The sequence below is a fragment of the Liolophura sinensis genome, chromosome 7 (genome assembly GCF_032854445.1).
Source record: "Liolophura sinensis isolate JHLJ2023 chromosome 7, CUHK_Ljap_v2, whole genome shotgun sequence".
NCBI classification, from domain to species: Eukaryota; Metazoa; Mollusca; class Polyplacophora; order Chitonida; family Chitonidae; genus Liolophura; species Liolophura sinensis.
In genome coordinates this window covers 43,525,074-43,538,333 of record NC_088301.1, presented here as the reverse complement: position 1 = coordinate 43,538,333, position 13,260 = coordinate 43,525,074, and the positions used below count along the sequence as shown (strand labels likewise).

Genomic DNA, 13,260 nt, shown 5'->3' with positions numbered 1-13,260 from the left:
CATTATTTTTTTCTGAATGTTGATGTTTTGTAGAGTGATGGCATTTCATCACTTCTTTGTTGTCATTTTGGAATTTCGAAATCATGTATTGCCTTGATTGTCCATGACAGACTGGCTTTTGCTTTTTTCAACATCCTCCCTTGTGACTTGGCATTGTTGTCCTTGAGCCAGCTCTGTGTTGAATTAATACTTTTCTAATGTTCAAGACCACTTATCTTATACCAAGCCCTAAATGTAAGACATTGTGAGAGTTTTTCCTGTTTCTTTATTTCTGTGTAATTCTTTCTATAAATCATATATTTGGTGTATTTTGTAGCATTTTATAGCCAACACTGATTGAAAAAATGAAGAAGAAAATTTAAGAAGAAATAAAAATGTTATCTTGGTTTCCCTCTTACATGCTAATTTTCACACTACCTTCGAGTTATTACATGTATATCTTTGTTTTTAAGCAAAACTCTTGTACAAATGCTTATCATTCTTGTTAATTTAAGGGTCATTTCCTGGTATATGGCCTGTTGTTGCAATAACCAGACACAAGCATTAACGGTCTTTGTATGGATTTGGGCCTATAGCCCAGGAACTTCCACTTCCTTTTCTGCAGACCAATATGTCCCATAGTGTTGAGGTCATCTGACCAGTGTTAAGGTGAATGTCTAGGCAATCTTGGCCGGAATATTGTGGGTATAATGAGGCTGGGTCAGTGTCTGTGTGTGATCAAAATGGGCCTGATCACATCTTAGGCTAGGACATGCTCTGCTTTCTAAAGAGGCCAGATTGGCTTTACGTTCCTCGATGCACAGCAGCGTTTGGTTTCCGCGTTTCTGCGTGCAATATTTGTTTTCCATCTCATCCCTTTTTGTCAGACAGGACCGTATTTTGTTTACAGTGGGCACGGGGTAATTTTTTCCTCCTTTCTTTCTGGTCATGTTTTTACTGTTGACTCGAATTCGGTGGCAAAAGTAACAACCACAATGCCTGTGGCTTCCCCTTGTGTTCTGTCTGAAGACAGAGCCGGCCACGCTCTTTGTATCGGGCTGCCGAATTTCTGATAGTGCCACTGTGGCCTGATGTCAACACAATCTATTTATGATGCCACAAAAGTAAACTTAGTGAGTCAGAGCAGCACTCTCGTTGGCAGAGGTATCTGAGTGGAGGGAAGGGGATGGTGCGGAGAGTCAAAGGTGGGGGCTGAGGGCCTGAGGTTAGTGTGCAGACAGCTCTGGTCAGAGAAGCAGTGCTCTCCCATCTTAGTCAATCCAAAATTAACACAATAACACTGCTGTCACATGGCTGCAGTGGGTTGGCAAGACACTGCCCTGCCTAAAACTACTGAGGGAAAATATTAGTCAGGGAAAATATTTTAAGGTAAGCATTATTGATAAATTTTGATGTAATCTATTTCTCATTTGGTTTAAATGTGCTTTTTTTATTTATTTATTTTTAGTGTATTTTCATTATTATTGTATCTTTGCAGTTAGTGTTAAACCATTCTATTAATTTTTTTATTTTATTTATCTTTCTGTTCTTTTTTTAGTAATTTAAATTATTAGGTGTAGCCATAAACTCTCATAGCACACTTCTCACTAAAAGTTCGAAAAGTTCTAAAGTGTTCATTGCAACGAAAGTGGATGCTTCCATCGTAAGTTACTTTATGTGTTCTGTTGAGAGTCCAAACGTGACGTTTCTTTTTCTTCCTGTGAGTGGTTATAAGTGATTGATTGCACTGCACAAGTTAAGGTGTACGACTTGATAAACGGTGAAAGTGGCAGCAGGAACACAGCCCTCGGAGATCGAGGTTTATGTGTGACAGTCCTCACTGGTTGCCGGGGGCGGAGACAGTTACCGGGCCCTGTGGCGGATCTTGTCACCTATGCGGCGCATGTTCTGTGGGGATCAATGTTTGCAGGTGACGGTCCAGCTTACTCAAGGGCCCACACAAGAACTTGAGTACACACCTTGTGTTGTTTTCTGCCATCATCCCTGCCTTTTCCTCCTCCTCTTCTCCAAGTATCCATTAGCTCAGGTTGCTTGCTAGTTTTCAAATATTATCTTTGATTTTGATTCACAAGCTACAGTCAGTGGTCTGGGCCACTTGTGTACTTCAATGTTCAGAAGGGTATGGGGTTGTCCAGCCAGCCTGCTGTTGACACACACTGTGTGTTCATTCTTCAGCTTGTTGACAGACTTCAAATTGGGGCCGTTTCTCAATGGAAAGGAATACTTACTCAAACCAACCATTATGAATCCCTCTAATTATTGTTTGGCTGTTATCTTGTCCTGTATGGACAGAAGTTGAGTCAGTACATATCACAGTCCCAACTCAACTTTCCTCCATTCGCCCAACAGTTGTCGGCCTGGATTTAGTTGGTGGGATGGATCTACAAGCTCAACAGGCAATTACCTGTTTCTGCCTTCCTACCCTCAGTGTTTTCTCCATTGAACTGTCATGCTAGAGCTTCTGTGTTGAATGAACTTGTCTTCACAGAAAACTTGTTTATTAGATACGCGTTGTTTTTCTCTTTTTTATGTCTCACATACATGTGAGACACACAGAATTGCATCTAAATATATATATATTTCCTTTTTAGTGGTCACCACACCTAACGGTTTAGGATTCAGAGTTATGATGGAACACACGTTCTGATTCGTGTGAACAGATTTAGGTTATAGTAGGATTCATGTGAACAGACAAGTCTTTTATTGCTGTTATTCCACAGGGTATTGGTCAGTTATCTCCCCTGGCAAAACTCTCTCCACCAGGGGGACTAGGAAGCTTGTCGAAACGGAAAGGAAAGTCAGGAATGGATGGTACCCCGGGGACTATGGTCTCTGTTTCCTCGCAACAAAACCACCACGCCCAACAAGCAGTGCAGGCTGCGGTGCAGCAGGCGCAACAACAGATGATGTTAATGTCACAACATGGCATGACACTACACCAAGTGCAACAGATGCAGCAGTTACTACAGCAACAAATCCTTTCTCCTCAGCAGTTGCAACAGATGATGCAGCAACAGTCATTGCTTATGCAGCACCAGGTAATATATGATCGCTTATATGTTCCCTCTTACTCCAGCAACACTTTTTAATAGTAAGTAGGCATTATAAGGATATTGCTCGTAGAATATATACCTGGTGTAACAATCATGGCAGCATAGTATTAGAGCTTGACGTAGCTTTGCAAAGTTGGGGCAACGCAAGTTATCTGAACAACAAGAATATAATAGTGATTAGGTAGCATAGCAAATGAGATTTTTTTTTTTATAGAAAGGTCAGCAATTGTTAATATAATGTCAGTTTAATAGTTCAGCGTACATTGTTATTAACCAATTATCTATCACCAAGTGATTTGCAATGGAGCATAATCATATAAATGTCATGGAATAACCAACCAACCAGCCAACCAGTCAAGTGCTATGTTCCTCATGTTACCATTTTGAAGTAGTTGTTATTAAGTGAACAAAAAATTAATCTACAGGATAGATGAAAATCCATCTCGGATTATGAAAACCAAGATGCAGTTGCACACTTATCAGTTCGGAATGTTTTCTGCCATTAGAAATGCAGTTGTGAATGAATTTGCATGCAATTTTGTGTCTGAAAACAGTTCATAACACTTCTGTCATGCTAGTGATATAGTGGGGATGCAATATCATGACTAAGGCTGAAAAAGTAGATTTACATGGTTAAGTATGTAGTGATCAAAAATATGCATCTGGCGAAGTAGGGGGCAGGGATTCTCTGAAAACTGTACCCCGCCCCATTAAAATAATACTCTTAGGTATGTTTTCTTTACTCTATTAGTCGACGATACGATATTGTACAAATTTGTCATCACGTTGGATTCTTGTTTGAATTCTTAACAAGATATTAATTAATAAATCATGTAGCAATCTGGCAGAGCTGAGCTTGAATCATGTTTGAAATAGTTACAGTGGTAAATGGAGGGCTGAGCCGTGACAGATTAGCTGTGCGGCCAAACACACGGGAAAAACTTCCTTCTGGAAATCTAATCCTTCACACCTCAGATGTGTAAAGACGTAAACATCACATAGTGGGCGCGGAAAAAGTGGGGAAGCCAGGGTGTCTTTTTGCTACATAGGTATAAGGTGATGAGAGCGATTGCCAGTGCAGCTTGAGTTGCGGCGAGCGGGCTGACCACGCTTGTGTTTACGTCAGAGCCTGTGCCGCACGGCGAGCGACTCAGATTTGTCGGAGAAGGGCGAGGTATGTTTAACAGTGACGGTCACCCGACCACACTGTGTTTATTGTAAGACCTCAGCGTGGAGCTTGAGGTGTGAAATACGGAAGAGAGGACACAATAGCTGATTACCATCCACAATGACATTTACAATCAAGTCCAGCCACTGACCAAGGCAGATTAGAGGCAACATTCCCTGCATTGCTTTCATGGGTCATCTAGTGTCCAGTCTCGCTTGCCCATGAACTGGGTGTTTATAAACTTTTGTGGGTAAGGGTCACTAAAGACTAGCAAGGTCATTGAGGTACAATTCCTGACCAAGAGATGGACTGCAGACCTAGCAGTGAAGAGATAGTGAGTGTCCCTCCGGCTGCTATTGTAAATAGTGATTGGTGCATTGTCTCAGGCTTTAAGTGACTTGTACCCTACCGAGTGAGCAAATATTAACAAGTGCTGCACTACTATATTAAATTTTCTAAACAACACACATAATACTCACAACTAATTATTCTATGCTATTCATTATGAACTGTAATATTTTTGTGGCATAATATATGACACATGGTCACAATTTTTTTAATGTAATAATGGATGTAAATAGTTCAACAGGTTTTTTTCTTTTTTTTTTTTTACCACATTCATGTACTTTTTTTACACCATTTTCATGGCAAATTAGAGTTGAGAAGGATGCACTATATGCATCATAATTAAATGTTACCTGTAAATATTTATTATAAAATATACTTGTAGTAAAATACGTATATATATAGTTTATGTATATATATGTTTGATTCGTTTTATAAAGGAATAGTACATGTATGTTATTTGATGCTCTACATTGTTGATACACCTGCCCAGCTGATAAATTGCCTAAATGGTCCCGTTTGGTGATGAGTCTAATATAACTGTAAACTGTTGTTGGTTTCATATGATTCTATACAATATTCTTTTAATATTAGAGTGTAATGGCAGGCATGTCACCATGATATGTCATAAATGAAACTATGAAAGTCTTAGTCATGTATTATATTGATTCAATATTGTTTGAATTGGATCAAATTCAATGGATCATTGGAAAAATCATTGTTTTCTAATTACAGCAACAGCAGCAGAAGCTACAAGAAACAATTCTGCACCAGTTAAATGAACAGCTACAACTCAATGTATTACAGCAGTCGCAACTGATGCAACAACAACAACAGTCTGATAAGAATAAAAACAGCAAACACCTTCAGCAACAATTGCAGCAACTGGCTGTACAACAACAACAACTAATACAGCAGATCCAGCTAACTCAGCGCCAGTATCTTCTATCTCAGGGAATGGGGCTCGTCCAGCCATTTGCAGTACCTCAAGGTAAGACATTTTTGTATTGCTGTATTACACTTTAAGTTAACATTTTTCAAGTGACACATTTTGCTCTTGATTCGTCCACCTTATTGGGACGCTTGAGGGCATTTTGTGAAGTTCGATTAAGTTCTTATTAGAAAACATAAGCTGTTGACACATCAAAGTATCGTAAGTCCTTTATATGCTTTTGACAGTGCATATTTGCATACCAAACTTTTGGTGAAATACGTTAAATTAATCTTCAGCAGAATTGTTGACCGTGGAAATATATATATATATATATCTCATTCTGTGAAAAACTAGTATCCTGGACATACCTGATTGTCAAAGTGAATATGAATAGGTGTTATGCATTTAAGGGATCTCCCAGTCACCAGGTACCAATGTTGGAGATTTCTAATAGCTTTGCATCCATAGTCAGCACTAAGGGTGTTACTCAATGAAGAGTTTTTAACATAAGGTAAATGCCAAAAATTTAGTCCCCCAAAAAGTGATTTTTGGAAACTAATATATTCCAAGTAGGATATCATTTTACTTTCCAGACAAGTTCAGTATACCTACATGTAAGATTTTATAGAACTCCGAATCAGGTAAAACGTGTAACATAGTTATGGGTGATATTTTAAATCATTTACCGTGATAAATGTTTCATTAGGTATCCGGATAAGGATATACGGCTTTCTCTCGTATGACCTGTTGAGCATTAGATATGGTTGGTGAAATAGCTTCAGGACTTGTTATTCTTTCTGTGTCTGTTGGTGGGAGGGTGGAGGAGAGGTTTTGAAACTTAAGTAATTCCCATTTAAACAGATTACAATGTTTGAGCTAGTTTCTGAGGAGATACCTGGATCAGTGTACCCTTAACTCCAGATTACTGACATTGTAATCCCAAGCCCTTTGTTGTTAGAGACTTTATTTTAATCCCAAAAAACAACAACATTGAGTTATTTTATTCCTGACTAAGTTGAATAAATCATACTCACCAAGAACAGATTAAAACTTCAGACACACACCTATTTAAAATTTGTACATATGATTTGTGGTTATTTTAGTAAGTCATACTTTCTTATGAAAGCTGTGTTCCCTTATTCTTTAACCTATTCAACCACCACTGTTACCGGTATTTTGAAACATTCTGAGAGACTTTTTTTGCAGTAGAGAAATAATCTGCACAGTTTTATGAAGCTTGCAACTTAAGTGACGTAAACAGACCATTTTTGTGTCATTTTCATATTACCCGGTAATTATATGCATAAATTCCACTGAAAACAGAGCTGAAAAGGTTGAAGATTTACAGTAATTATTGTTAAGATGAGTCTTAATGTACTGTTAAGTGAGAGGTTATATATATATATATATATATATATATAATACTGGACATTGTGCTGTAGGAGTTGTTTTGTTCATGTAAGAGGATAATTTTGTTTGGGGGAGGGGGGGGTTCTCATTATTTTGTGGTTATTTTGTCCCTTGTACTCTGATATCCTCAACAGCTCTTAACACCTTTCCCATGTTCAGAGGATACATTGCACCTGCATGTATGGTGTGATATTTGTTGATTAGTTTATTATTGCCTTATTGTTTTAATGGCTACACCAATTTTGTGGTGGGGAGGATTAAAAAGAGTGAGCTGTTTATGGACATAGAGCTAAAAAATCAAGTGTTACAGACAGCTGTGTGAAACGTCAAAGTTGTTGAAATTTGAGATAGTGTGTTTTGTGAGGCAAGCAGAAATTGTAGTGGAATGTTCATAATTATTGCCTTGTGCTGTTAGTCACGCTTTTTATGTACTCTTTGTGAAGTCAGAAAGTCAGGAAGAATTTAGTCTGGAAATATATATATGCATATTATCATTCACTTCTTCAACAGCACATGGTAATCTCCATAACTCAGTTCTTTTGTAAAGTCTGTAGAGAACAAGAAACACATTAATGTTAATTTATGTAAAGTTAATATGGCCCTGTACAGATGCTGTTGAAACTAGGTATCCCAAAGTTAAGGGTTTGTCTTTTCAGGCGTGGATAGTAATCTAATTTCAGAGTCAGTACTTGGTTGCTGAGGACCAGGCAATGGTTTCTTCTTAAGATTGGTGTTTCTAACTTGTTGACCCACCTGACCTCCATAGTTGTGGGACTTTTCTGTGGAGCATTAAACAATGAGGTGAAGGATTGGGGATTTCCTCGTCTGTAAACAGGTGTTAATCTGCAGGTAATTAATTGACTGTGTGCAGGTTTGATGTAGTGGTGCTGGCCAAACATTGTGCCTTGTGAGTGACAGACTGTTTTTGTGACTGTCAGGTAATTAAGTTTGTGGCTATGAGTTTGACCGGCCTTAGTGACAGGTAAGCAGATAGAAGTGAGGATGGTGATGCGGAGAGGGTCTCTGTGTCATTTTAAGTATTTATGACAGCGTGATGTGGTCCAATGCTGTCTTAGGGGTTGTTTTCCACAGCCAGGTGTAGTGCTTAGATTCCCCAAGCACAAATCTCCTCTTAAGACCCCTCAAATTTGTTCGGTATTACCCGCTAAATTACAACGGCCCAATATTATTTACTCGCTTGTTTGGGAAGGGCTTTGAGCAACCGAACACAGGTGGAAGGGAAAACAAAAAAGACAATAGCAGAGGAACAATGAACTTTGGCATATCAGAGGAAAATTAAAATGTCTTTTGAAGATGCGAGAGTGTTTGTAGGCGCTAGGTGTGATGGGAGCCAAGGCGTCTGGTCCAGGACTGAGAGAGGACACGGCTGGCTCCCAGACCTCGTCTTCCTATCATGTCAATGAGTGTGCGGCCAGAGGGTCAACAGTAAATATTTGTGCATCATGAACAGATATTATATGTGGCCATTGGTAAGGTTTGTGCTCACAGAATAATCAGTCTCAAAGCGCCGGCTGATTTTCATCATCACCCCATCTTCGGATGTCTCCCCGACAGACAAACACGCCTGTATAATTCCAAATAATATCCATGTGTCTCCTTTTTACATCCAGGTCAATATTTATGTCTTCAAAGTTTTGGGAAAAATAAATTTACCCAAGGTTTTTATAGCATTGTCTAGTTTCTCAGCAGATGTTAAAGAATAAATGTAAAACAAGAAAAACAAATAAGGGATACAAAGTCAAATTGTGTGAATCTTTGTGGAATTTCAAGCCCCAGGAGAATGTTCCAAATAAATAGTTTACAAATAAAATCCATATCAGAGGTTAGAGGAGATGGCAAATCTGAGGAAGCCCACTCTTGACTTTACGTTGCTGAACACCTGACAGGATTCAGGTATATTATACAGGTAAACTACAAGAGAATCTGTTGGTTGACAGTTACCTTTCACAACACCCACCTGTACTTGTAGTGATTTTATTCTTATCATTGGTATACATGACAAACTATCTGCAAGAGGTTATTTTATGATAGCATGCAAGTGCTGGTGGAGATAGATCTGAGGTCAGTCTTATTCTTTCCATTTAAGCAGTAAGGAATAATCAACTGTACTCTTCCATTCACTAATCTGCAACAAGGTGTTTGTAGAGTGTGCTGTCCTTAACCTGTCAAAGTTGTAAGCTATAAAAACATGTTTCTTGTAATCCTTCAGTAATTCTTACTTTGTATCTATTAGTTATTTGTGAATAATAAAGACCATAATGTCAAAATTAAATGTACCAATCACATTGAAAGCAACTTCACTAACTGCCATTTACAATACGAGTCAATACTATTTTCAATAAAAGATAAACTTGTTGAATATTTGAATTGAAATTAAGAAAATGACACCATTAAAAGAATGGTTGGTAACTTGTGGAGAATCTTAAGGTTTATTTTTGTTTTGATGATGAACAGAAGTGAATTATTGTTACAAAAAAAGAAGATGATCTTAAGTTCTTGAAGAAGAGCCAAGTCCACCATAGCAGTAGGACACAAGGGATTTGAAAATTGCTGTCTAAGTGGATACGTTGATTATACTTGTGTTAATTGCTAAGTTATGGTCTTTATTATTACTGCATGATGAGATGATTCAGGATTCTGTCAAGATTATGTAAAACTTGTTTTCGTCACATACAGCTTTGACAATTTGAAGACATCTGCAGCAGCAGGTCTGAGTCCCATGATAGTGAATGTAGCAATTTAACAACAGATGTAACATGTCGACTGTGTGTTAAGATGAATGAGCTCAAGGTCAGCTAGTACAACACCATTAATATATATGTATATTTATATTGTTTGCATTCAGGGTACATCTTTTATCTCTTGGCTTTTAAACATGTAGTATGTCTTTAGTTTAATTATTTATTTATGCATTTATTTATCACACTATTCATTTATTCATTAATCAGCCAAGTGTGGAGAACTTGTCTGTTTACCTAAGGGCTGTTTGAGCAGTATTAAACCTGGGAGAATCAGTGCATAAGGAAACTACATGCAGTGGAGCAATAACCCTACTATTCCAGCCCCCCCCCCCCCCCCTTCACTCACCCACTGTGCAGTCTAATGAATGGTATTTATAACACTCTATGAACTGTTATCCTTCTGTCCCCTACAAAAAGAAAAAAAATATATTAAGTTATCTACATGTTGAACAGTTTCTTTGATACTACACATGTTTATCAGTTGTGGAAAACACTCTGACTTTCAGTGTATTGATTTGTATCTCATTTTAGTGCTACAATTACTCACTGGTGAGATCAAAACTACCTCTAGTAGTTTGTCCTCAGTGGCAATCTTTAATTTTTAAATAGCAAAAAAAAAAAAGAAAAAAATACTATTTCTTGAGGTGTTGTGGTGTGGTGTGCATGACATGCATGTGTAGATGTACTTCGAAATTGCTTAGTTTGTTTGTCTTGATATACCAGCATAAGACTTTCATACGGCAGTCATTTGTCTCAGTTAATACCAACATCATACATTCTTGTATTTCAATATCATCTACACGAATATTAACTAGTTCTCATTAAATCTATCCCTATGACTCGTATTCATGAAGATGCCTTGTTTTTTCTAACAGGTTTTGGTTTATAAAGGCACATATGTCATCATTCTACTAAATATTGGCTTGAAGCCCTTGTGTAAATTTGAAGTTATTGAATCATTTCTGTGAACCATTTTGCTGCCAGTTGATGTAATGCCATATCAATTATTAAAGCTTTACCGTCACTCTGCCTCAAACTGATCAAACTTTGGTGGAAATTTTCAGTCCCTAATTTACAGGTGAAGTCTAGTTTTATGGACTACAATAATGGTTAATGTCCTACATGGAGCTGTCCACTTGACCTCCATCACATCAATCTTGCCATTGCTGAGCACACCATTGCCCCTCAAGGTCAAACAATGACCTTTCAGACCTCAAAGGTCATGAAACTTTCTGGTCCTTGTATGGCCGAAAAACTCGTACACAAAGTTAGCAACAAGTGACACAGTGAATGGATAGCTGATGTCTGAATTATTTACAATGCTGAGTTCCGGCTAAGGTATTGTTTAAATAAATTCCTTGAGAGTGTTGCCAAAAGTGAGATTTTGAGGGGATGGCTTGAAATATAAAGATGCCCTTCGAGCAGTTAGATTTAGAGCTGTTTCAGAAGCCGATGTAAATGGGCTATTGGAAACGGGAGCTGTTTTGTTTGAGTTGTCGCTATATTTTGGCCAGACCATGTGTTATTGAGGATCTCAAGTGGCTTGGATATCACTGGTAATGGGATGAGTGGATAGAAATCTTACTTCACCCTGTCTCCGGATTATTTCGTGACCAGCTATGGTAAAAATCAAAGACCCTCGATGAGGGCTTGATTGAGCAGAGGCTAAGGATATTGGAAAGTTAGAAGAAGACGCTTAGCGAAGTAGTCTGACTTGACCTGTGTCAATAGAGGAAAGCTGGTTCCGCCTGTGATTCCAGTCCCACAATTGGTAGCTCCCCTGGACTCAGGCCCCAGATAGCCCTCCACCATTTGGCAAGAGAGAAATCCGATAACATGGACCCGGCAGTGGTTGGAGTAAACATAGGACGTAAAATAAATAACCACAGATCAAAAGCAAAAGTTAATTTACTTGGGAGACCATCTGCCCCAAAGCCATGGCCTGTTGTGTACAAAGACTGATTTGAGAATGGCAGGCGAGGAATTAGAGCTGAATAGATTCATCAGGCGAGTGTGTTTAGGATTTATTTGAGGAAGCCCCTCTACATATTGGCTGTGCCCTTGGCTGTTTACCAATGACCAAAAATCATTGGAATTGGGGCTTCGAGAAATTAACTTGCCATAAATATATTTCTGCTCAGTGTTGACAGTAGAAATATGTTGTGAGGCGCAGGAAATGCCAATATTTAGAATTAGTCGTCTTCGCAGTGGCCTGGCCCCAGCTGAGCACGACGTAAATTCAATCAGTCTGCTGACTGTGGCCCTTCGATTGGGCCGTGCGTAAACAAACGCCACTGTTCCCGGCTAGTTTTTCACAGAGGCCAGGCTAAGCCCTGTCTGTCCCCCCGCAGATTGCGTCTTCTAGCACAACAAAACTTTAGGAAACTAACCAATTGTGCGCTCTGTGTGCCCCAGCACCAATAAAGTTGTCGTCCGGAGCGGAGGTGAAGGAAATTAGATTTGTTCATTTTCCTTTGGGCCACCACAGTTGGGAGAGAAGAGAAAACAGCAACATTGTAATAGATAAGTCCTCACAAACTGATGAGCAGCTGATTTCAGAAACACATTTTCGCTTTGGCCCCTTGATAATAATTGACAATTTGCCTGTATAGCAGAAATTGTTAATAATTGTCCTGAAAAATTGTTTTGATATTACACTTTTTTTGTTTTAAAGTCATGAGTCATCTAAAGCTGGTGTGATTCTCTGAATAGATAACTCTCAAAAAATCGACAAGGTGATGCTGATGAGAAGTAGTGGATATGTCTGTAGTGTGAGAATGCAAGGGAGATAACTTTTGATTGTCAATCAAGAAGCTGCCACATACTTGATTTGCAAATGCATGCATATGCACAGACCAAGAGAGTTCAAGTATGAAACCTTCATGTCCAGCTAGTGTATGCATAAATTGCAGATTAAGCATTTTGTGTTCAGTTACATGTTGATGTTGGAAATAGCTGATTTTCAGGATGTCCATTAATATTCACCTTTGAAGAATTCGGATTATCTCAGTTTATTGCACTGTTCTACAGTCTGTGCATGTGCATAGTTGCCTTGTGATATTCAGTCAGACATACAGGTTAAGCTAAGGTGCATTTCATTTTATGTACATGTACACACAGTTTACACGTATAAGTTTAAAATAAATATTTTGTAGCAGGAAAACAAGGGGAATGAAAATCAAATTTCATCCAGTTTTATTTCCTAAGAAAACTTTCTCATCTATTTTAACAGCTGAGTTTATACGGACTGCTGTACTGATTATGTACAGATGTTAACAGGGTATTAAAGCCTATATACATTTTCACAGTATAACTGCGGTTTCCATGCTGTATTACTTAAATGCTGCTGTGAAAGAACGTGTGTGCAAATAATAATATCAGATATTATTGATTTTTGGGAGTGTTTTGCTGTGCATGAGAACATGAAGATGGTTTCATTTTGGTCATTTATGTCTACTTTGGCATGTTTATTTTATCGGAACGTCATCTTGGGTTTCATATTCTGAGGCACTAAACAAACATGGGTTGGATTTAGTCCTAGCCGTTCTGTTTATCATTTCACAATCATATCCTGTGGTGTTGTTTTTT

At 38.3% G+C, this 13,260-nt stretch overlaps 1 protein-coding gene across 8 annotated transcripts in view; it reads left to right on the top strand.

Annotated features, from left to right (window-relative positions):
• The window catches only part of LOC135470069 (forkhead box protein P1-like), a 61,806-nt gene that overhangs the window by 30,647 nt on the left and 17,899 nt on the right, over positions 1-13,260 (top strand). For all 8 annotated transcript variants that reach the window (XM_064748797.1, XM_064748794.1, XM_064748799.1 and 5 more), the window contains 2 exons: positions 2,721-3,038; positions 5,302-5,557. In XM_064748797.1, coding sequence (XP_064604867.1) covers positions 2,721-3,038; positions 5,302-5,557 — 574 coding nt within the window. The remainder of the gene's footprint in view (positions 1-2,720; positions 3,039-5,301; positions 5,558-13,260) is intronic.